Below are 23843 nucleotides of genomic sequence, written 5' to 3'. Positions count from 1 at the left end.
GCAATTAATACCCATAATCAGCATCTTCTTGGATTTGTCCCTTTGAAAGGAAATATTGGCTATTCTACTTTGTCCTGCTGAACTGCTTAACATTGGAGGGCCCCAGGGCCCTCACCTAAGCCCTCTTTCCTACCTCCACTCTTTCTGTAGGTGGCCCTACTACTAAAGTCCATGGCTTTAAATACCATCTTTCTATGTGTTAATCCATAACTCCAGCCTTGACCTCCCATGAGCACCATCCAACTCAGCATATCTGCTTGAATGTCTAATGGGCATTTCAGATTCAACATGGCCACAACTGAACTCTTGATTCCCACCCCAGCACCTGTTATTTTTCCACTGTTCCCATCTCAATGGTGCCTCCATTACCCATTTGCACATTCCAAAAGCTCAGGAACCATGGTGACTTCTTTTCCCACATCCAACACAACCAATCCTATCCTGAATTCATCCACATCCCACCACCTCCCCAGCTACCTAGCTCCAGCCACCCTCTCTCCACAACCTCTGAATCAGTCTTTCACTTTTCCCAGCAATCCATTCTCCACTCAGCAAAATGATGATAAAGCATGTCACATCAAGGCTCTGCCTCTAAAAATTTAATGGCTTCCCATTGTATTTAGAATAATCTCCAAACTCCCAGAGACTATGGTCAGCTACAATCTGGCCCACCTTCTGTTCCAGCCAAATTTCCTCCCAGCACAAGGACGTTTGCACCTGCTGTTTTCCAAGCATGAAACCCTTGGCCCCTATATCTGGTGCTGTCACCTAATATCCGGTTTTAGCTCTATTCTCACCATTTCAGTGAGCACCCAATCCCCATCCCAGTCATTCTGCCACATAGCCATGGTTTTTTTTGTTTTGTTTTGTCTTTTTTTTTTTTTTTTTGAGACGGAGTCTCGCTCTGTCGCCCAGGCTGGAGTGCAGTGGCACAATCTCGGCTCACTGCAAGCTCCGCCTCCCGGGTTCACGCCATTCTCCTGCCTCAGCCTCTCCGAGTAGCTGGGACTACAGGCGCCCGCCACCACGCCCGGCTAATTTTTTGTATTTTTAGTAGAGACGGGGTTTCACTGTGGTCTCGATCTCCTGACCTCGTGATCCGCCCGCCTCGGCCTCCCAAAGTGCTGGGATTACAAGCGTGAGCCACCGCGCCCGGCCCTGTTTTGTCTTTTTTTGAGACAGGGTCTTGCTCTGTTACCCAGGCTGGAGTGCAGTGGTGTGATTTGGGCTCACTGCAACCTTCCACCTCCTGGGTTCAAGCAATTCTCCTGCCTCAGCCTCCCGAGTAGCTGGGATTACAGGCGCCCGTCCCCATGCCCGCCCAGCTAAGTTTTGTATTTTTAGTAGAGATAGGGTTTCACCATGTTGGCCAGGCGGGTCTCAAACTACTGACCTCAAGTAATCTGCCTGCCTCGGTCTCCCAAAGTGCTGGGATTACAGGTGTGACTCACTGCGCCTGGCCACATAGCCATGGTTTGAGCACGTATCACTATCTAAAATTATTTTTGGTTTATATATTTGTGTCGTCCCATAGAATGTTAAGGTCCCAAGATCAGAAACTTGCTCATTGCAGTGGGTCTAACACTCAGTAGATCCTCAACAAACATTCGTTAAGATACTAAAGTGAGCCGGGCGCGGTGGCTCAAGCCTGTAATCCCAGCACTTTGGGAGGCCGAGGCGGGCGGATCACAAGGTCAGGAGATCGAGACCATCCTGGCTAACATGGTGAAACCCCGTCTCTACTAAAAATACAAAAAATTAGCCGGGCGGGATGGCGGGTGCCTGTAGTCCCAGCTACGCGGGAGGCTGAGGCAGGAGAATGGCGTGAACCCGGGAGGCGGAGCTTGTAGTGAGCCGAGATCGTGCCACTGCACTCCAGCCTGGGCGACAGAGCAAGACTCCGTCTCAAAAAAAAAAAAAAAAGATACTAAAGTGGCACGGTGGGGCCCTGTAAACAGCTTCAGGACCCTGTGCTTGTAGGGGCAACGTGGTGCCCTCCAAGGAAGACAGGGAGGAGGGAGGAGCACTGCCCAGAGATGGCGTCAGGCTGCAAGACTTCTTGAATAATTCCCCATCGTAACAACCCAGCCTCAGGAAGGGCTGGGGCACGGCCAGGACGAAACATTAGGTAGGAGGCGGTAGACGGTGGGATTCCCACGGGGCAGCTTCTGGGCACTGGACGTTCCCTAACCTGAGGCTCTCTAAAGAGGAAGGTTAGGAATCTTCCGAGCCTCGGTGGGCTGGACTCACTGTGGGAATTCAATCGCCCCCATCTACCAAGACTGTGCTGGCGGGAAAACGCCGACACGCATGAGTAGTTCTCGCGTCCGGCGCTCTCTCCCTTTCCAAATACGCTTGCGCCCCATCTGGGCTACGGCTGGCCTGCAAGAGTTGTCCGTCTTCAAGTTGACCAATGAAACTTGTAGAAGGGCTCTGAGTCCCGCCTCTGGACGAGTGACCGTCTCTTTTCTAAGCGAGGCCCCTCCCCGCCTCCCCAGGGCTGCTTTTCTCGCGGCTGCGGGTGGTGGGGCTGCATGCTGGCTTCAGCTTCTTGCTGCGCTGGGCCCCAGTCTCCAGTCCCGCCCACGCGCCTTTGCAGGCTGCGGTGGGATTTCGTTTTGCCTCCGGTTGGGGCTGCTGTTTCTCTTCGCCGACGGTAGGCGTAATGAATATTTCGACCTTTGAATCTTAGCTGTCCTCTGCCTGCGTTCGCACTTAATCTTTTTCACCATTATTATTATTATTTTATTTATTTATTTTTTGACAGAGTCTCGCCCTGTCGCCCAGGCTGGAGTGTAATGGCGCCTTCTTGGCTCACTGCAACCTCCGCGCCTCCCGGGTTCAAGTGATTCTCCTACCTCAGCCTCCCAAGTACGTGGGATTACAGGCACCCGCCACCACGCACGGCTAATTTTTTGTATCTTTTAGTAGAGACGGGGTTTCACCATGTTGGTCAGGCTGGTCTCCAGTTCCTGACCTCGTGATCCGCCCGCCTCGGTCTCCCAAACAGCTGTGATTATAGGCGTAAGCCACCGCGCCCGGCCAACCATCATTATTATTTTTAACGGTAAGGATGGTCAGATTTTACTAATGAAGAAGAGATTATAAAATCTTCAAGTCCTTATATCCACTTGCTTTTTGATGGGTGGAGTGGGAAGAAGGTTATATAATTTATACATTCTTCAGACATGTGACAAACATTCACGGAGCCCGGCGACGAGCGCCGGGGTTGGGATTCGCACTGGAGCTGCAGATGGGTGCCAGGATGGACTGGTCCCTACCCTACCCTGCCCGCTGACGAAAACAGGCCATTGTTTTTGATGAACTGGGCGCTATAACTGCCATTAAGCCATTTGTACAATTAATCACAACAGTGATAAGAGCGACAAAGGAGCTACTCGGGAGGCCAAGTCGGGAGGATCGCTTGAGGCCAAGAGTTCGAGACCAGCCTGGGCGATAGAGCAAGACACTGTCTCAAAAAAGGCGTTGGGTGGGGGGGTGGTAGTGACAAAGATGTGAGGGCTATGAGTTTGTGTTACAGGAGATGTGGGGTTGAGGCTACTTGGGGCGAGGTTCTTAGAGAAAGTTACATCTGGGCTGAATTCTGAAAGTGTTAACTAGGCTAAACGGTGGGGAAGAGTGGGGCGTGCTAAGGAAGGGATGAAAAACCTGGCAAGTCCATGGCAGGCTGTAATTGGATGCTGGTATCCCTCTACACTCGCCTTCTACCGTCTGATTTTATTTACTTATTTATTTTGAGACAGAGTCTCTGTCGCCCAGGCTGGAGTGCAGTGGCGCTGTGATCTCGGCTCACTGCAACTTCCACTTCCCGGGTTTAAGTGATTCTCCTGCCTCAGCCTCCCAAATAGCTGGGATTAAAGACACGCACCACCATACCATGCCCGGCTAATTTTTGTATTTTTGGTAGAGACAGGGTTTCACCATATTGACCAGACTTGTCCCGAACTTCTGACCGCAGGTGATCCACTTGCCTCAGCCTCCCAAAGTGCTGGGATTACAGGCACGTGCCACTGCGCTTGGCCCAGATGTATATTTTTAAAAGATCGCTTTAGGCTAGGCGTGGTGGTTCACTCCTGTAATCACTTTGGGAGGCCGAGGCGGGCGGATTACGAGGTCAGGAGATTGAGACCACGGTGAAACCCCGTCTCTACTAAAAAATACAAAAAATTAGCCAGGCGCAGTGGCGGGCGCCTATAGTCCCAGCTACTCGGGAGGCTGAGGCAAGAGAATGGTGTGAACCCGGGAGGTAAAGCTTGCAGTGAGCTGAGATCACGCCACTGCACTCCAGCCTGGGCGACAGAGTGAGACTCTGTCTCAAAAAAAAAAAAAAAAAAAAAAATGCCTGGGCACTGTGGCTCAAGCATGTAATCCAAGCACTTTGGGAGGCCGAGATGGGAGGATTGCTTGAGCCCAGGAGTTCGAGACTAGCCTGTACAACACAGGAAGATCCCATCTTCCTGCTGACAGGTCAACAATTAAAAACAATTAAAAAATTAAAGACAGCCATTTGTCTCTACAAAAATGAGCACACACCTGGAGTCCCAGCTTTTCAGGAGGCTGAGGTGGCAGGATCACTTGAGTCCAGGAGATCGAGGCTGCAGTGAACCCTAACTGCAGCACTTCACTCCAGCCTGGGTGACAGAGTGAGACCCTGTCTCTAAAAGAAAGAAAAATTTTAAAATCCCAAACATTTAGAAGGAAGCTTAAATAGAAAATATTGTCTTGAGGCTGGGCGCGGTGACACATGCCTGTAATCCCAGCACTTTGGGAGGCCAAGGCAGGTGGATGACGAGGTCAGGAGTTCGAGACCAGCCTGGCCAACATGGTGAAACCCCGTCTCTACTAAAAACATAAAAATTAGCTGGGCATGGTGGCGAGCACCTGTAATCCCAGCTGCTCGGGAGTCTGAGGCCAGAGAATCACTTGAACCTGGGAGGCAGAGGTTGCAGCGAGCCAAGATCATGCCAGTACACTCCAGCCTGGGCAACAAGAGCAAAACTCCATCTCAAAAAAAAAGAAAAGAAGAAGAAAAGGCCAGGTGCAGTGGCTCACGCCTGTAATCCCAGCACTTTGGGAGGTCAAGGCGGGCAGATCATCTAAGGTCAGGAGTTCAAGACCAGCCAGACCAACATGGAGAAACCCCATCTCTACTAAAAATACAAAATTAGCTGGGCCTGGTGGCACATGCTTGTAATCCTAGCTACTCGGGAGGCTGAGTAGGAGAATTGCTTGAACCTGGAGGCAGAGGTTACAGTGAGCCGAGATCATGCCATTGCCCTCCAGCCTGGGCAACAAGAGCGAAACTCTGTCTCAAAACAAAACAAAACAAAAGTCCGGGCACCGTGGCTCACACCTGTAATCCTGTAATCCCAGCATTTTGGGAGGCCGAGGAGGGCAGATCACGAAATCAGGAGATCCAGACTATCCTGGCTAACACGGTGAAACTCCGTCTCTACTGAAAATAGAAAAAAACGAGCCAGCTGTGGTGGCGGGCGCCTGTAGTCCCAGCTACTTGGGAGGCTGAGGCAGGAGAACTGCTTGAACCCAGGAGGCGGAGGTTCCAGTGAGCTGAGATCGTGCCACTGCACTCCAGCCTGGGCGACAGAGAGATACTCCATCTCAAAAAAAAAAAAAAAAAAAACCAGAAAAGAAAAGCAGACTGGGCACGGTGCCTCACCCTGTAATCCTAGCACTTTGCAAAGCCAAGGCAGGAGGATCCTTTGAGTTTAGGAGTTTGAGACCAACCTGCCCAACACAGTAAGACCCTGTCTCTACAAAAAATACAGAAATTAGCCAGGTGTGGTGTTGTGCGCCTGTAGTCCCAGCTATTCTGGAGGCTGAGGTGGGTGGACTGCTTGAGTCCGAGAGGCAGAGGTTGCACTGAGCCAAAATCAAGCCACTACACTCCATCCAGGGCAACATATGGAGACCCTGTCTCAAACAAAAAACAAAAAATTGCTCAGTACCTGGCCAGAAAAGAAGAGGCTCACTATGCAGAGGGGAAGTGGAGATGGTTGGACTTCTAAACTCCATAGAGCAGGAGAGGCAAATGTAGAATGTGCTCAGGAAATATCTGTGAGATGAATGAACTTGAGGGAAGTAAGGTACTAGATATTACCTGCCCTACCCAGAACAAATCCTGTGCAACGTTTCCTTGAAAAGTGAGAAGTCTGGAAGGAGTGGATACTGACATAGTGAAGCAACTAGTTCAATTCTACAACTTGATAGCTACCCCTGTGCCAGGTTGTCTACAAGGATATTTAGAATGAGTAAGACATTCCTTCCAGGAACAGAGGCCTAACATGTTGCAATGTTTAGTGTCAAGCAGTGCACTAGAGACACATTATCACACTCAAACCTCACAACAACTCTATGAGGTAGGAGTTATCACTCCCCTTTTATAGATGAAACAGAGGCTTAGAGTGATTGATTTATTGAAGGTCAAACAGCCAGTAAATGGTGTAGCCAGGATTCCAACCTTGCCATCTCACTGAGACTGTACTTAATTACTGGAGAGACTGGGTGTGGTGGCTCACGTTATAATCCCAGCACCTTGGGAGGCTGAGGCTGGTGGATCACTTGAGGTCAGGGGTTCGAGACCAGCCTGGCCAACATGGTGAAACCCCATCTCTACTAAAAATACAAAAATTAGCTAGGCATGATGGTGGGCTCCTGTAATCCCAGCTACTCAGGAGGCTGAGGCAGGGCAATTGCTTGAATCAGGGAAGTGGAGGTTGCAGTGAGCCGAGATCACACTGCACTCCAGCCTGGGCAACAGGGCAAGACTCTGTCTCAAAACCAAAAAAAAAAAAAAAAAAATTACTGGAGGAACCTAGAAGAAGAAATGATCAATTTTGCTTGGAGTGTATCTAGAAAGACTTCACTGAGATCATTTAAAGAACAAAAAAGATGGCTGGGGTCCAGCGCAGTGGCTCATGCCTGTAATCCCAGCACTTTCGGATACCAAGGCAGGCAGATCACCTGAGGTCCAGAGTTCCAGACCAGCCTGGCCAACATAGCGAAACTGCATCTCTACTAAAAATAAAAAAATTAGCCGAGCATGTTGGAGGGCACCTGTAATCCCAGCTACTTGGGAGGCTGAGGCAGGAGAATCACTCGAACCCAGGAGGCAGAGGTTGCAGTGAGCCTGGGCAACAGAGTGAGACTCTGTCTCAAAAAACAACAACAAAAAAATACAAACAACAGACAAGTAGTTCCCAGGTGCCCACCAAGTGGTCAGGCACTGCGATTACCTCACTGACTGCAGTAACCACCCTTTAAGGTTGTGACATTGCCTCCATTTTCCAGGCAAGGAAATGGGCTGAGAGCTGTGGTTAGTCAGGTCATGACTGTGCCACTCCCACTAAATCTCATTTGATGTGGTTCATGAGGCCACACCACGGACAACTTCCTCTTTGTGTCCACTGAGGATATGGCTTTGTAAAACACTTTCTGGTTTCTGAACGACTTTACAAACCTCCCTGTCCTGTGAGGAAGGAAGAACAGCTATTACTATCTGTATCTGATGATGAAACAAGGGACGCTGCAGAGGAGCCGCACTGACCACTCCCTCTCTCCAGTCCTGTCATCCCACTGCCAGTGTCCCACCCTCCTTGTGCCCTGCACTTCACTGGCTAATAAGCCCCCTCACTTTTTCCTCTGTGAAGCCATCCTGGATAATTCCCCACCCACGAATGGTCCTCCTCATCTCAGAGAGCTCTCCATGCACACCTGTTACCGTTTCTGTCTTTATCTGTAAATATATGTGTGTCTGACTTCCATGCCTCACGCACCTCTATAGGGCAAAGACTGTGTCTTAAACATCTCGGTAGTGTCAGTATTTTGCACAGTGAAGTTTTTTTTTTATTATTATATTAGCAGCTTTATTTGTACCTTTTTGACATTTCTATCAAAAAAGCAGTGTGCCGCCGGGCGCGGTGGCTCACGCTTGTAATCCCAGCACTTTGGGAGGCTGAGGCGGGCGGATCACGAGGTCAGGAGATCGAGACCGCGGTGAAACCCCGTCTCTACTAAAAATACAAAAAATTAGCCGGGCGTGGTGGCGGGCGCCTGTAGTCCCAGCTACTCGGAGAGGCTGAGGCAGGAGAATGGCGTGAACCCGGGAGGCGGAGCTTGCAGTGAGCCGAAACTGCGCCACTGCACTCCAGCCTGGGCGACAGAGCGAGACTCCGTCTCAAAAAAAAAAAAAAAAAAAAAAAAAAGCAGTGTTCCTGCTGTGGTTCCCATCCTCTGGGATTTAGGAGCCTCTACCGCATTCTCCACGCAAATCTGTGTTCTAGGCTCTTCCTAAAGTTGTCACCCATACATGCCCTCCAGAGTTTTATAGGGCATATAATCTGTAACAGATAGGAGGAAGCCAATTGCCCTTTAGAAATATGGCTGCAATTGCCTCACTTCCTGTGTCATGTGACGCTCCCAGTCATCACATGACCCATCCACGTCAGGAAGCCGGAATTACTTGCAGGGCTAACCTAGTGCCTATAGCTAAGGCAGGTACCTGCATCCTTGTTTTTGTTTAGTGGATCCTCTATCCTTCAGAGACTCTGGAACCCCTGTGCTCTTCTCCTCATCTAGTGACCCTGAGGTGATGGAGTTTTCAAGTCCTTCCAGAGAGGTAAGAGAGAGAGCTCCCAATCAGCATTGTCACAGTGCTTCTGGAATCCTAGCACTGGAATTCAATGAATGACAGACTCTCTTTGAATCCAGGGCCATCATGGCTCTTTGAGCAAGGCACAGATGGAGGGAGGGGTCGAAGTCGAAATGGGTGGGAAGAGTGGTGGGGAGCATCCTGATTTGGGGTGGGCAGAGAGTTGTCATCAGAAGGGTTGCAGGGAGAGCTGCACCCAGGTGTCTGTGGGCCTTGTCCTAATGAATGTGGGAGACTAGGCCATGGGCACCCAAAGGCAGCTAAGCCCTGCCCGGGAGAGTAGTTGAGGGGTGGAGAGGGGCTTGCTTTTCAGCCACTCCTCATTCTGTCCTCAGGAATGTCCCAAGCCTTCGGGTACAGTAAGCATCATGGCTGGCAGCCTCACAGGATTGCTTCTACTTCAGGCAGTGTCATGGGCATCAGGTGAGTGAGTCAAGGCAGTGGGGAGGTAGCACAGAGGCTCCCTTCTGCCTCATAGTCCTTTGGTAGCCTTCCAGTAAGCTGGTGGTAGACTTTTAGTAGGTGCTCAATAAATCCTTTTGAGTGACTGAGACCAACTTTGGGGTGAGGATTTTGTTTTTTTTCTTTTGAGAAAGAGTCTTACTCTGTTGCCTGGGCTGGAGTGCAGTGGTGCAATCTTGGCTTATTCCAACCTCTGCCTCCCAGATTCAAGCGATTCTCTTGCTTCAGCCTCCCAAGTAGCTGGGATTACAGGTGGCCACCACTACGCCCAGCTAATTTTTATATTTTTAGTAGAGACGGGGTTTCACCATGCTGGCAAGGCAGGTCTCGAACTCCTGACCTCAGGTGATCCGCCCACTTCGGCCTCCTGAAGTGCTAGGATTACAGGTGTGAGCCCCTGCGCCCGGCCAAGGGGTGAGGAATTTTGAAAGTGTGTTCAGTCTCTCCTAGCGGATGTGTCCATTCTCCATGTCTTCATCAGACCTCACCTCTGCTTGTACCCTCTCCCTCCCAGGTGCCCGCCCCTGCATCCCTAAAAGCTTCGGCTACAGCTCGGTGGTCTGTGTCTGCAATGCCACATACTGTGACTCCCTTGACCCCCCAACCTTTCCTGCCCTTGGTACCTTCAGCCGCTATGAGAGTACACGCAGTGGGCGTCGGATGGAGCTGAGTACAGGGACCATCCAGGCTAATCACACGGGCACAGGTAACCATTACACCCCTCACCCCCTGGGCCAGGCTGGGTCCTCCTAGAGGTAAACGGTGTCACTGATCACCATGGAGTTTCCCCCCTGGGTGCTGATACCCTTATTCCCTGTGGATGTCCTCAGGCCTGCTACTGACCCTGCAGCCAGAACAGAAGTTCCAGAAAATGAAGGGATTTGGAGGGGCCATGACAGATGCTGCTGCTCTCAACATCCTTGCCCTGTCACCCCCTGCCCAAAATTTGCTGCTTAAATCGTACTTCTCTGAAGAAGGTGAGGAGGAAGGGGACAAGATGACATGAGCCATTGACACTTTTTGTTTTTCTTTTCTTTTTTTTTAAATTTTTTTGAGACAGAATCTCACTCTGCTCACTCTGTCGCCGACACAGCAGTGCAGTGGTGTGATCTCCACTCACAGCAACCTCTGCCTCCCAGGCTATAGTGATTCTCCTGCCTCAGCCTCCTGAGTAGCTGGAATTATAGGCGTGCGCCACTACCACCTGGCTAATTTTTGTATTTTTAATAGAGACAGGCTTTCATCATGTTGACCAGGCTAGTCTTAAACTCCTGACCTCAAATGATATACCTGCCTTGGCCTCCCAAAGTGCTGGGATTACAGGTGTGAGCCACCAAGCCCAGCCAACACTTTTCTTTTTTCTTTTTTTTTGGAGACAGAGTCTCACACTGTCACCCAGGCTGGAGTGCAGTGGCACAATCTCAGCTCACTGCAACCCCCACCTCCCAGGTTCAAGTGATTCTCCTGTCTCAGCCTCCCAAGTACCTGGGATTACAGGTGCCTGCCACCATGCCCAGCTAATTTTTTGTATTTTTAGTAGAGATGGGGTTTCACTATGTTGGCCAGGATGATCGCGAACTCCTGACCTCGTGATCTGCCCACCTTGGCCTCCCAAAGTGCTGGGATTACAGGCGTGAGCCACCAACACTTTTCTTTGCCCTTTCTTTGGACCTTGACTTCTGCCCATCCCTGACATTTGGTTCCTGTTTTAATGCCCTGTGAAATAAGATTTCCCCGCCTATCATCCGCTAACTGCTATGGACTCAGGCTCAGAAAGGCCTGTGCTTCACCCAGGTGCCAGCCTCCACAGGTACCAACCCAGGAGCCCAAGTTCCCTTTGGCCTTGACTCAGACACTATTAAGACTGGCAAGTGATAAGCAGAGTCCCATACTCTCCTGTTAACTCAGACTACCATATCTTGATCATCCTTTTCTATAGGAATTGGATATAACATCATCCGGGTACCCATGGCCAGCTGTGACTTCTCCATCCGCACCTACACCTATGCAGACACCCCTGATGATTTCCAGTTGCACAACTTCAGCCTCCCAGAGGAAGATACCAAGCTCAAGGTAGGCATTCTAGCTTTTTCAGGCCCTGATGGCCCTGATGTCTGGGAGTTGAGAAGCTGTAGGGTAGGTCTGCTTGTGGAGACATTTTGTCCCCTGCTGTTTTGTCCCAGGGGTGGGAGGGTGGGGGGTGATGGCTGAACCAGATGCACTGGTTGGGCTAGTATGTGTTCCAAATCTGGGTGCTTCTCTCTTCACTACCTTTGTTTCTAGATACCCCTGATTCACCGAGCCCTGCAGTTGGCCCAGCGTCCCATTTCACTCCTTGCCAGCCCCTGGACATCACCCACTTGGCTCAAGACCAATGGAGCGGTGAATGGGAAGGGGTCACTCAAGGGACAGCCCGGAGACATCTACCACCAGACCTGGGCCAGATACTTTGTGAAGTAAGGGATCAGCAAGGATGTGGGATCAGGACTGGCCTCCCATTTAGCCATGCTGATCTGTGTCCCAACCCTCAACCTAGTTCCACTTCCAGATCTGCCTGTCCTCAGCTCACCTTTCTACCTTCTGGGCCTTTCAGACTTGGGCCTGTCGGTCTTGCCCACTCCATCAGGCTTCCTGTTTTCTCGGTCTGGCCCACTTTCTTTTCTTTTTCTTCTTCTTTTTTTTTTTTTTGAGAAGGAGTCTCTGTCTCTGTCACCCAGGCTGGAGTGCTGTGGCGACATCTTCACTCACTGTAACCTCTGCCTCCCAAGTTCAAGCAATTCTCCTGCCTCAGCCTTCCAAGTAGCTGGGATTACAGGTGCCTGACACCATGCCCAGCTAATTTTTCTATTTTTAGTAGAAATGGGGTTTCCCCAGGTTGGCCAGGCTGTTCTCGAACCCCTGACCTCAAGTGATCCACCTGCCTCAGCTTCCCAAAGTGCTGGGATTACAGGTGTGAGCCAACACACCCAGCTGGTCTGCTCCACTTTCTTGGCTGGATCACTCATGACTTTTCTCTTGCCAGATTCCTGGATGCCTATGCTGAGCACAAGTTACAGTTCTGGGCAGTGACAGCTGAAAATGAGCCTTCTGCTGGGCTGTTGAGTGGATACCCCTTCCAGTGCCTGGGCTTCACTCCTGAACATCAGCGAGACTTCATTGCCCGTGACCTAGGTCCTACCCTCGCCAACAGTACTCACCACAATGTCCGCCTACTCATGCTGGATGACCAACGCTTGCTGCTGCCCCATTGGGCAAAGGTGGTAAGGCCTGGACCTCCATGGTGCTCCAGTGAGGAGGCACTGGGCTCGGCCTGGGCATTAAAGGGACAGAGCTCACACGCTGTCTGTGGCTAAAGAGGGCACAGCAGGGCCAGGGTGAGCTTACAGCGACATAAGCCCAGGGGCAGTGGTTTGGGTGACTCACTTTCGCCTCTAGGTGGTGCCAGGGGCTGGAGGCCCCTAGAAAAAGATCAGTAAGCCCCAGTGTCCCCCCAGCCCCCATGCTTATGTGAATGTGCGCCGTGTGCTGCTTGCTTTGGAAACTGGGCCTGGGCCCAGGCCTAGGGTGAGCTCACTGTCTGTACAAACACAAGATGAGGGGTGGGGGTAAGGAAAAGAAGAGACTAGGAAAGCTGGGCCCAAAACTGGGGACTGTTTGTCTTTCCTGGAGATGCAGAACTGAGCCCGTGGAGCAGCACTGGCAGCATCACACTCTCAGCTTCTCCTCCCTGCTCCCTAGCTCCTCTAAATCCAGCATGCAAATCACTGGCTCCCAAACTGAGAGCGTTTTCTCTACCCAACTATGGATTACTAGAGCACCATTCCCCTGGACCTCCAGGGTGCAATGGATCCCACAGTTGTCACTTTAAACCTTTCTATGGGCTGGGCGAGGTGGCTCACTCATGCAAACCCAGCACTTTGGGAGGCCGAGGCGGGTGGATCACCTGAGGTCAGGAGTTTAAGACCAGCCTGGCCAATGTGTTGAAACCCTGTGTCTACTAAAATACAAAAAAAAATTATCTGGGCATGATGTCTGTAATCCCAGCTACTCGGGAGGCTGAGAAGGGGGAATCAGTTGAACCCGGGAGATGGTGGTTGCAGTGAGCCAAGATCGCGCCACTGCACTCCAGCCTGGGCGGCTGAGCGAGACTCCATCTCAGAACAAAACAAAACAAAACAAAGCAAAAAACTATCGAGGCTGGGAGTGGTGGCTCATGTCTGTAATCCCAGTACTTTGGGAGGCCAAGGTAGGTGGATCACTTGAACCTAAGAAGTTCAAGACCAGCCTGGGAAACATGGTGAAATACACACACACATACACACACAAATTAGCTGGGTGTGGCACCTGTGTAGTCCCAGCTACTCAGGAGGCTAATGTGGGAGGATCAATTGACCCTAGGAAGTCAAGGCTGCAGTGAGCCGTGATTGCGCCACTGTACTCCAGCCTGAGTGACAGTCACATCCTGTCTCAAAAACAAAAAATCTCCCCAAACCTCTCTAGTTGCATTCTTCCCATCACCCAATTCCAGGATTCCTACAACAGGAACTAGAAGTTCCAGAAGCCTGTGTGCAAAGTCCAGGGTCAGTTGCTCTTCCTTTGCAGGTACTGACAGACCCAGAAGCAGCTAAGTATGTTCATGGCATTGCTGTACATTGGTACCTGGACTTTCTGGCTCCAGCCAAAGCCACCCTAGGGGAGACACACCGCCTGTTCCCCAACACCATGCTCTTTGCCTCAGAGGCCTGTGTAGGCTCCAAGTTCTGGGAGCAGAGTGTGCGGCTAGGCTCCTGGGATCGAGGGATGCAGTATAGCCACAGCATCATCACGGTAAGCCACCCCAGTCTCCCTTCCTGCAAAGCAGACCGCAGACCCCTTACTAGTCTCACCAAAGACTGACAGAAGCCCTTCCTGTCCAGCTTTCCCCAGCTAGCCTGCCCTTTTGGGCAACTCTGGGGAACCATGATTCCCTGTCTTGCCTTTCCTTCACAGGTCTGCACACCTCATTGCCCCTTTTGCAACTACTGAGGCACTTGCAGCTGCCTCAGACTTCTCAGCTCCCCTTGAGATGCCTGGATCTTCACACCCCCAACTCCTTAGCTACTAAGGAATGTGCCCCTCACAGGGCTGAGCTACCCACAGCCGCCTCTCCCTCATGTGACCCTTACCTACACTCTCTGGGGACCCCCAGTGTTGAGCCTTTGTCTCTTTGCCTTTGTCCTTACCCTAGAACCTCCTGTACCATGTGGTCGGCTGGACCGACTGGAACCTTGCCCTGAACCCTGAAGGAGGACCCAATTGGGTGCGTAACTTTGTCGACAGTCCCATCATTGTAGACATCACCAAGGACACGTTTTACAAACAGCCCATGTTCTACCACCTTGGCCATTTCAGGTGAGTGGAGGGCGGGCACCCCCATTCCATACCAGGCCGATCATCTCCTACATCGGATGGCTTACATCACTCTACACCATGAGGGAGGAGGAAGGTGTTTAGGGTGGAACCTCGGGAGAGGCACACCCATCCCCTTTTGCACCATGGAGGCAGGAAGTGACTAGGTAGCAACAGACAACCCCAATGCCTGAAGCTGGACTGCGATGCAGAAAAGCAGGGTCAGTGCCCAGCAGCATGGCTCCAGGCCTAGAGAGCCAGGGCAGAGCCTCTGCAGGAGTTATGGGGTGGGTATGTGGGTGGGTTACTTCTTAGATGAGGGCTTCATGGGAGGTATCCTGAGGGACTCTGACCATCTGTTCCCACATTCAGCAAGTTCATTCCTGAGGGCTCCCAGAGAGTGGGGCTGGTTGCCAGTCAGAAGAATGACCTGGACACAGTGGCACTGATGCATCCCGATGGCTCTGCTGTTGTAGTCGTGCTAAACCGGTGAGGGCAATGGTGAGGTCTGGAAAGTGGGCTGAAGACAGGGTCGGGGGCCTTGGCAGGATCACACTCTCAGCTTCTCCTCCCTGCTCCCTAGCTCCTCTAAGGATGTGCCTCTTACCATCAAGGATCCTGCTGTGGGATTCCTGGAGACAATCTCACCTGGCTACTCCATTCACACCTACCTGTGGCGTCGCCAGTGATGGAGCAGATACTCAAGGAGGCACTGGGCTCGGCCTGGGCATTGAAGGGACAGAGCTCACACGCTGTCTGTGGCTAAAGAGGGCACAGCAGGGCCAGGGTGAGCTTACAGCGACATAAGCCCAGGGGCAGTGGTTTGGGTGACTCACTTTCCCCTCTAGGTGGTGCCAGGGGCTGGAGGCCCCTAGAAAAAGATCAGTAAGCCCCAGTGTCCCCCCAGCCCCCATGCTTATGTGAATGTGCGCCGTGTGCTGCTTGCTTTGGAAACTGGGCCTGGGCCCAGGCCTAGGGTGAGCTCACTGTACAAACACAAGATGAGGGGTGGGGGTAAGGAAAAGAAGAGACTAGGAAAGCTGGGCCCAAAACTGGAGACTGTTTGTCTTTCCTGGAGATGCAGAACTGAGCCCGTGGAGCAGCACTGTCAGCATCAGGGCGGAAGCCTTAAAGCAGCAGTGGGTGTGCCCAGGCACCCAGATGGTTCCTGTGGCACCAGCCAGGAAAAATGGCAGCTCTTAAAGGAGAAAATGTTTGAACCCAGTCAGTGTGAGTGGCTTTATTCTGGTGGGCAGCACCCCGTGTCCAGCTGTACCAACGAGGAGGCACGGGGGCCTCTGGAATGCACGAGAGTAGAAAAACCAGTCTTGGGAGTGTGAGGACAAATCATTCCTCTTTTTTTTTTTTTTTTTTTTTTGAGACGGAGTCTCGCTCTGTCGCCCAGGCTGGAGTGCAGTGGCGCAATCTCGGCTCACTGCAAGCTCCGCCTCCCGGGTTCACGCCATTCTCTTGCCTCAGCCTCTCCGAGTAGCTGGGACTACAGGCGCCCGCCACCACACCCGGCTAATTTTTTTGTATTTTTAGTAGAGACGGGGTTTCACCGTGGTCTCGATCTCCTGACCTCGTGATCCACCCGCCTCGGCCTCCCAAAGTGCTGGGATTACAAGCGTGAGCCACCGCGCCCGGCCCAAATCATTCCTCTTCATCCTCCTCAGCCATGCCCAGGGTCCGGGTGCCTGGGGCCCGAGCAGGCGTTGCCCGCTGGATGGAGACAATGCCGCTGAGCAAGGCGTAGCCCACCATGGCTGCCAGTCCTGCCAGCACAGATAGGATCTGGTTCCGGCGCCGGTATGGCTCCTCCTCAGTCTCTGGGCCTGCTGGTGTCTGGCGTTGTGGTGGTACCTCAGCTGAGGGTCAAGGAAGGAAGGTGTGTTAGGAGAACTAGTTCTTGGATCCCTGCCCACTCTCCCCAGGGCTGCCCCTCCCATCTGCCCCTTACCTCCATCCCAGGGGAAGTAGAGACTGAGAATGTGGGTACAATAGGCACAGAGGTTGTGCAGCTCCCGCAGGTGGACCTGCAGCTTCCCACTGGGCAGCTTTGCCTGCAGCAGCAGGGCCAAGTAGCTAAAGAGGAAGGCATCCAAGGAGGCAGGGCTGGAGCAGAGAGAGAAGGGTGGAATGGAGGAGAACCACTGGGGCAGAAGGGGTAAAGATGGAGCTGGAGGAAGAGTCAGCCCTGGGAGGTGGGCTCTGGGCAGCAGGTGGCCACCAGGGAAGGACAGGACACACAGTTCTAGACCTGGTATGGGGAGAGATCCCCAGGTGGCGCCAGCCTGGCCCTGAATAGGGCTCTATCCCAGGGCTGCATAAAGGGCACATTCAGTGCCCCACAGCTCTTCAGGTCCCTCCTGTGCCTGGCTGCCCTCCCACCCTACCCTTTTGTACCTCTGAGAAGGCTCTGGCCCCAAACACAGTCACACTGTCACTGGGGCCAGTATCTGTCTCAGGGACCTCCTGTCCAGAGCCTGAGCCCACCCCAGCCCCAGCCCCAGCTCCAGCTGCTCCATCTGAACCTGTATCTTCTTCCAAGCCACCCATTACCCACTTGGAGTCAGACTCACGCATCTCCAAAGAAGAACTTTTGAGAGCCCAGGCGCTGAGAGAGCAGGGTCAGACATTCCCGAGCCTCTCGGTACAGCTGTAGGGGCGACACAGGTAGGCTTGCAGCTGCGGGAAGAGTGCCACCTCCCCACCTAAGCACTCCCATTCCTGGCCAGCATCCTTGGGGCTCATCTCATACAATAGCCCCCGGTCTCAGAGCTACCTCCTTCTCCAGCTCTTCCTCGTCCTCAGGCCTGTGCTCCCCAGTCAGCAGCTGTAGCCGTTCCATGTACTGTCGCTGCATGCGGCCAGGCAGGAAGAAGTTGAGGGGAAAGGGCATAGCCTCTGCATACCACTTCCGGGTCACTTCCACATAGTTCTTGGTGTCTATCCAAAAAGTATGTACCTGGATTGGGTAGGCAGGAAGAAACAGGCAGGTCCGAGCCAATGAACCTGTCTGATTCAAGGTGGGCTTCTGACCCCCATGCTGTCCTGAGTCTCTGTGTGGGTCTGTGTGTGCCCGACCCCTCCCCTGCTGGCCATGGATGCTGGGAGGTCTGGGCACACTCACCAGCACCGGGATCAACTTCTCCTCCAGGAGAGACATGAAGGCCAGGGTGTCTGCCCCTTGCCGAGCTGACAGATCATAATCAGCATTGTACTTCTGTGGAGGAAATATCCATGGCGTGGACACTGGGGAGCTGCAGGGGCACTTCACCAGGGAGGAAGGAGTCCTGTCTGGTACCCCCCTCACTGGCCTCTGAGTATAGTGGAGGTACAGCAAGGAACTTTTCCTGCCAAGGCCCCCTTGCCTGGGCCCAGCCAATAGCCTGTTGCTGTTGGGAAAAAGCCTGGGCCTTGGAGCCCGCTGGCCGTCAAGGTCCTGGGCCCACTGAGAAGAAGGAAGAAAGGTCGGGCCGCAAACTAGGAGCAGCTCCCAGAATTTCCATGGAAAGCTGGAACAACGCCTGCTGATGGCAACTTTCTAATAGTAACTTCCCCAACCCAGACACCACAAAGCTAGCACAGCGGAGCTCAGATGCAGGCTAGGACTCCGTCCATGCCTCAGGAACCAGGGAAAGCCATCCTCACACTCCCTGGATCCAGGGAACCCACGCCCAGGGCCCCCCAGCTTGTTCCCTCAGTGCCCAGCTCTTGGCTATTTCTTTCACTTCATTCCATGGCCCAGACACCACTACCACATAAACATTCCACCCATACCCCCAGGTCTCAGCCTGCCCTACCTTCCCAGGCTCCAGTCCCTGTTCCTCAGCATCCCCCTCCACATCCTGAGTAAGCTTTGTCCCCAGATAACCTCTTCAGCATGATCCTTAAATCTCCCTGAGCCTCAGTTTCTCCCCTGTGGAATGGGGGTAAGAATCTCTTTCTCTCAATGCCCCTGTGTTAGGAAATAATTTAGAATACTTTGGAAACTGGAAAAGCTCTGTTCACACCTAAGCAATCAGGGCAGTGGCCCTGGCCTTGCCCGGAACTTTGGCTTTTATCTGGATCCTCTTTCCAGGCCTCTCAATTCCCAGGTCCTTAACCTTTGGGAAATTAGAAATGAGGAAGAGTGTCCCACTTCTGACACTGTATTCCCTCTTGGAACCTGACCGTCAATGCTAGAAGAACCCTTGGAAAACATGCTGACCCAACCCTCTAGTTTTACAAATAAGGGAGTGCACAGCCCTGAGAGGTTACGTGGCCTGCCCAAGATCACATAGTCAATGGCAGAGTAAAGAGCATAGCCCAGGCCTCCCCACTCCTCTAGCAATGCTCTTTCATCTTCTCCAACCTGGCTCTAAGCCTTGTCCATCCTGAGCCCCATATCTAGCCCAACCTAGTCCCTGAAAACAGGAAGTGGCCCTTAGAAATCTTTCTCCAGTCCCACTATCAGAGGCCAACTGCTGTCTTCCACTCTCCTTCAGCCTGTGCTCCTCTCCTCCCTGCCTGACAGGCAGAAGGTACTGTGCCTCTGGATATCCCCACAGTGCCCTGAGCTTCATCTCTTGCTGACTGCTTTAATACATCACAGTAACATTGTGTGTGTCTCTGCCACCAGACTATTGCTCCTTGATGCTCTGGGTCCCTGCATCTAGCATGGCATATATCTGGTGCTCAATAAATGTGTATTGTAGAGAATTGACTGAATTTCTCTCACTGGCAGCCCCCTCTATCCAAATCACCCACCTCTTTTTGAAGGTGGGTGATGATCTTGTGTGGTACTGAGTTGACCTCTCCATGACTGGTCCAAAGGGCAGGCAGAGTTCCTGATATTGAGAGAAAAGTATACCAACCAGGCCCTTAGCTGCCTATCCATACATAGTTGCAACACATTCCTGCCTATCTCCTGCTTCTCCTCTTGTACACGCCCTTCCTCACCCCCAATGGGATACTGGGTACCTGAAGGGCTTTGCCAGGGGTTGCTGATCTTGTGCAATATGGTGCAGAAGAAACTTTTAAGAAAAAAGAATCTTTCGCAGGGCGCGGTGGCTCACGCCTGTAATCCCAGCACTTTGGGAGGCCGAGGCGGGCGGATCACAAGGTCAGGAGATCGAGACCATCCTGGCTAACACGGTGAAACCCCGTCTCTACTAAAAATACAAAAAATTAGCCGGGCGAGGTGGCGGGTGCCTGTAGTCCCAGCTACGCAGGAGGCTGAGGCAGGAGAATGGCGTGAACCCGGGGGGCGGAGCCTGCAGTGAGCCGAGATCGCGCCACTGCACTCCAGCCTGGGTGAAAGAGCGAGACTCCGTCTCAAAAAAAAAAAAAAAAGAATCTTTCAAGACACTCTTTCCAACCATGGACCATATCTCTGCTCCTTTTCATAGCAATAGGTTTTCTTTTTCTTCCCTCCACACTTAAACATCCATTCTCTTATCACCCACCCCCATCAGACTCCTTCCCGTCTTTCTCCAGCCACTGCTCTGACCAAAATTTGAGTGACCAAAAGTGGTGTCAGACCCAGTGACCATTTCTCTGCCTGCATCTCACTTGACCTTGAAGCAGCAATTAATCTCCATAATCAGCATCTTCTTGAATTTTTCCCTTTGAGGACATTGCTCTTCTACTTTGTGCTCTGGTTATCCTTTACAAGCTTTTACACCTCTCCTGAACTGGTTAACAGTATAGGGCCCCAAGGCCCTCACATAAGCCTTCTTCGTTTTTGTTTTTTTTCTTTTTTTTTTTTTAATTTTTTTTTTGAGACGGAGTCTTGCTCTGTTGCCCGTGTGCAGTTGCGCGATCTCGGCTCACTGCAAGCTCTGCCTCCCAGGTTCACGCCATTCTCCTGCCTCAGCCTCCTGAGTAGCTGGGACTACAGGTGCCTGCCACTATGCCTGGCTACTTTTCTGTATTTTTAGTAGAGAAAGGGTTTCACTGTGTTAGCCAGGATGGTCTCGATCTCCTGACCTCATGATCTGCCCACCTCAGCCTCCCAAAATGCTGGGCTTACAGGCGTAAGCCACTGCGCCCAGCCGTCATTTTTATTTTATTTTATTTATTTATTTTTTTGAGACAGAGTCTTCCTCTGTCGCCAGGCTGGAGTGCATGGTGCGATCTTGGCTCATTGCAACCCCTGCCTCCCAGGTTCAAGCGATTCTCCTGCCTCAGCCTCCCGAGTAGCTGAGAGTACAGGCACGTGCCACTAGGCCTGGCTAATTTTTTGTATTTTCAGTTGAGACACGTTTTCACCGTGTTAGCCAGGATGGCCTCGATCTGCTGACCTCGTGATCTGCCGACCTCGTGATCTGCCTGCCTCAGCCTCCCAAAGTGCTGGGATTACAGGCATGAGCCACTGCACCTGGCCATCATTTTTTTTTTTTAAACGGAGTCTTGCTCTGTCACCCAGGTTGGAGTGTAACGGTGCAATCTCGGCTCACTGCAACCTCTGCCTCTTGGGTTCAAGCGATTCTCCTGCCTCAGCCTCCTGAGTAGCTGGGACTACAGGTGCATGCCACCACACCCGGCTAGTTTTTGTATTTTTAGTAGAGACGGGGTTTCACCATGTTGTCCAGGATGGTCTCGAACTCCTGACCTCAAATGATGTGCCCGCCTTGGCCTTCCAAAGTGCTGGGATTACAGGCGTGAACCACCTCACCCAGCGTAAGCCCTCTTTTCTACTTCCACTCTTTCTTTTTTTTTTTTTTTTGAGACGGAGTCTCGCTCTGTCGCCCAGGCTGGAGTGCAGTGGCGCAATCTCGGCTCACTGCAAGCTTCGCCTCCCGGGTTCATGCCATTCTCCTGCCTCAGCCTCTCCGAGTAGCTGGGACTACAGGCGCCCACCACCACGCCCGGCTAATTTTTTGTATTTTTAGTAGAGACGGGGTTTCACCGTGGTCTCGATCTCCTGACCTCGTGATCCGCCCGCCTCGGCCTCCCAAAGTGCTGGGATTACAAGCGTGAGCCACCGCGCCCGGCCTACTTCCACTCTTTCTGTAGGTGGCCCTATTACTAATGTCCATGGCTTTAAGTACCATCTTTCTATGTGTTAATGCATAACTCCAGCCTTGACCTCTCATGAGCACCATCCAACTCAGCATATCTGGTTGGATGTCTAATGAGTATTTCAGATTCAACATGGCCACAACTAAACTAACTGAACTTTTTTTTTTTTTTTTAGGCAGAGTTTTGCTCTTGTTGCCGAGGCTGGAGTGCAACGGCGAGATCTTGGCTCACTGCAACCTCTGCCTCCAGGGTTCAAGCGATTCTCCTGCCTCAGCCTCCTGAGTAGATGGGATTATAGGCCCCGCTACCCGGCTAATAATGTTTTTGTATTTTTAGTAGAGACAGGGTGTTGCCATATTGGCCAGGCTGGTCTGCAAATCCTGACCTCAGGTAATCCGCCTGCCTCAGCCTCCCAAAGTGCTGGAATTACAGGAATGAGTCACTGCGCCCGGCCACACAACTGAGCTCTTGATTCCCACCCCTGCGCCTGTTATTTTTCCACTGTTCCCATCTCAATGGCACCTCCATTACCCATTTGCACATTCCAAAAGCCCAGGAACCATGGTGACTTCTTTTCTGATATCCAACACAACCCAATCCTATCCTGAATTCATCCACGTCCCACCACCTCCCCAGCTACCTAGTTCCAGCCACCCTCTCTCCACAACCTCTGAATCAATCTTTCACTTTTCCCAGCAATCCATTCTCCACTCAGCAAAATGATGATAAAGCACGTCATATCAAGGCTCTGCCGCAATTTAATGGCTTTCCATTGTATTTAGAATCATCTGCAAGCTCTCAGAGACTATGGTTAGCTACAATCTGGCCCACTTTCTGTTCCAGCCAAATTTCCTCCCAGCACAAGGACGTTTGCACCTGCTGTTTTCCAAGCACGAAACCCTCGGCCAGATATATCTGGTGCTGTCACCTAATTTCAGGTTTTAACTCCACTCTCACCATTTCAGTGAGGACCTAATCCCCATCCCAGTCATTCTATCACATAGCCTTTTTTTTTTTTTTTTTTGAGACTCAGTCTAGCTCTCTCACCCAGGCTGGAGTGCAGTGGTGTGATCTGGGCTCACTGCAACCTTCCATCTCCTGGGTTCAAGCGATTCTCCTGCCTCAGCTTCCCGAGTAGCTGGGATTATAGGTGTCTGCCACCACGCCTGGCTAAGTTTTGTATTTTCAGTAGAGACGGGGTTTTGCCATGTTAGTCAGGCTGGTCTCGAACTCTTTGACCTCAAGTGATCCCCCTGCCTCAGCCTCCCACAATGCTGGATTTACAGGCGTGAGCCACTGCTCCCGGCCACATAGCCATGTTTTAAGCATGTATCACTATCTAAAATTATTTTTTGTTTATACGTTTGTGTCGTCCTACAGAATGTAAAGTCACAAGATCAGGGACTTGCTCATTGCACTGGGTCTAACACACAGTGCTTCCTCAACAAACACTCGTTAAGATACTAACATGGCAGAGTGGGGCCTTGTAAAGAGTTTCAGGACCCTATGCTTGTAGGAGCAACGTGGTGCCCTCCCAAGGAAGACAGGGAGGATGCAGGAGCACTGCCCAGAGATGGCGTCAGGCTGCAAGACATCTTGAATAATTCACCATCGTAACAACCCAGCCTCAGGAAGGGCTGGGGCAAGGCCAGAACGAAACATTAGGTAGGAGGCGGTGGACAACGGGATTCCCATGGGGCAGCTTCTGGGCACTGGACGTTCCCTAACCTGAGGCTCTCTAAAGACGAAGGTTAGGAATCCTCTGAGCTTCGGTGGGCCTCACTGTGGGAATTCAATCGCCCCCCCCATCCGCTAAGGTTGTGCTGGCGGGAAAGCGCTGAGACGCATGCGTAGTTCTCGCGTCGGGCACCCTCTCCCTTTCCAAATACGCTTGCGCCCCAAGTGGGCTAAGCGTATTTGGAGTTGTCCGTCTTCAAGTGGACCAATGATATTTGTGGGGGGCTCTGAGTTCCGCCTCTGGATAAGTGACCGTCTCTTTTCCGAGTGAGGCCCCGCCCCGCCTCCCCAGGGCTGCTTTTCTCGCGGCTGCGGGTGGTGGGGCTGCATCTTGACTTCCGCGCCTAGTGCGCTGGGCCCCAGTCTCCAGTCCCGCCCACGCGCCTTTGGAGGCTGCGGTGGGATTTCCTTTTGCCTCCGATTGGGGCTGCTGTTTCTCTTCGCCGACGGTAGGCATTATAAATATTTCGCCCTTTGTTAGCTCTCCCTCCCGGCGTTCGCACTTAGACTTTTTCATCATTATCATTATTTTTAATGGTAAGGATGGTCAAATTTTACT

General features: G+C 52.0%; 2 protein-coding genes across 8 annotated transcripts; one reads left to right on the top strand and one right to left on the bottom strand.

Moving 5' to 3' along the window:
- Positions 1 to 1858: 1858 nt before the first annotated feature.
- LOC134733917 (lysosomal acid glucosylceramidase) lies at positions 1859 to 21993 on the top strand. Of its 7 annotated transcripts, none has more exons than XR_010117417.1 (13): positions 2501 to 2656; positions 8562 to 8656; positions 9025 to 9112; positions 9666 to 9857; positions 9982 to 10128; positions 11091 to 11224; positions 11435 to 11607; positions 12174 to 12411; positions 13754 to 13978; positions 14379 to 14542; positions 14912 to 15028; positions 15123 to 15326; positions 15624 to 15763. XR_010117417.1 is itself a non-coding variant. In XM_063624852.1 (12 exons), exons 1-12 carry the CDS (start codon positions 2311 to 2313, stop codon positions 15226 to 15228), a joined length of 2025 nt encoding a protein of 674 aa, XP_063480922.1. In that variant the 5' UTR covers positions 1859 to 2310; the 3' UTR covers positions 15229 to 15763. The 7 variants fall into 7 exon arrangements, 4 of the variants coding, with proteins under 4 accessions (XP_063480922.1, XP_063480925.1, XP_063480923.1 ...); XR_010117418.1 differs by lacking the exon at positions 15624 to 15763 and adding an exon at positions 21723 to 21993 and having other exon boundaries at positions 2503 to 2656; XM_063624852.1 differs by having other exon boundaries at positions 1859 to 2656; positions 15123 to 15763.
- LOC134734869 (metaxin-1-like) lies at positions 16193 to 22110 on the bottom strand. The gene is made up of 8 exons (XM_063628228.1): positions 22079 to 22110; positions 19505 to 19557; positions 19292 to 19371; positions 17673 to 17765; positions 17325 to 17507; positions 17122 to 17198; positions 16500 to 16654; positions 16193 to 16407 (listed from the first exon to the last, which is right to left on the bottom strand). Exons 1-8 carry the CDS (start codon positions 22108 to 22110, stop codon positions 16193 to 16195), a joined length of 888 nt encoding a protein of 295 aa, XP_063484298.1.
- Positions 22111 to 23843: the final 1733 nt, after the last annotated feature.

The sequence above is a fragment of the Symphalangus syndactylus genome, chromosome 12 (assembly GCF_028878055.3).
Source record: "Symphalangus syndactylus isolate Jambi chromosome 12, NHGRI_mSymSyn1-v2.1_pri, whole genome shotgun sequence".
Taxonomy (NCBI): Eukaryota; Metazoa; Chordata; class Mammalia; order Primates; family Hylobatidae; genus Symphalangus; species Symphalangus syndactylus.
This window is presented reverse-complemented; position numbering and strand designations above follow the sequence as displayed.

Coding starts and splice junctions, on each gene's coding strand:
- LOC134733917 (XM_063624852.1), top strand. CDS start 2,311: ATGAGTAGTTCTCGCGTCCGGCGCTCTCTCCCTTTCCAAATACGCTTG. Junction 9,113..9,665: donor GGCAGTGTCATGGGCATCAG/GTGAGTGAGTCA, acceptor TCTCCCTCCCAG/GTGCCCGCCCCTGCATCCCT. Junction 15,029..15,122: donor GTTGTAGTCGTGCTAAACCG/GTGAGGGCAATG, acceptor CCTGCTCCCTAG/CTCCTCTAAGGATGTGCCTC.
- LOC134734869 (XM_063628228.1), bottom strand. CDS start 22,110: ATGGTTCCTGGGCTTTTGGAATGTGCAAATGG. Junction 19,372..19,504: donor CCCCTGGCAAAGCCCTTCAG/GTACCCAGTATC, acceptor TCTCAATATCAG/GAACTCTGCCTGCCCTTTGG. Junction 16,655..17,121: donor AAGTTCTTCTTTGGAGATGC/GTGAGTCTGACT, acceptor TCTCTGCTCCAG/CCCTGCCTCCTTGGATGCCT.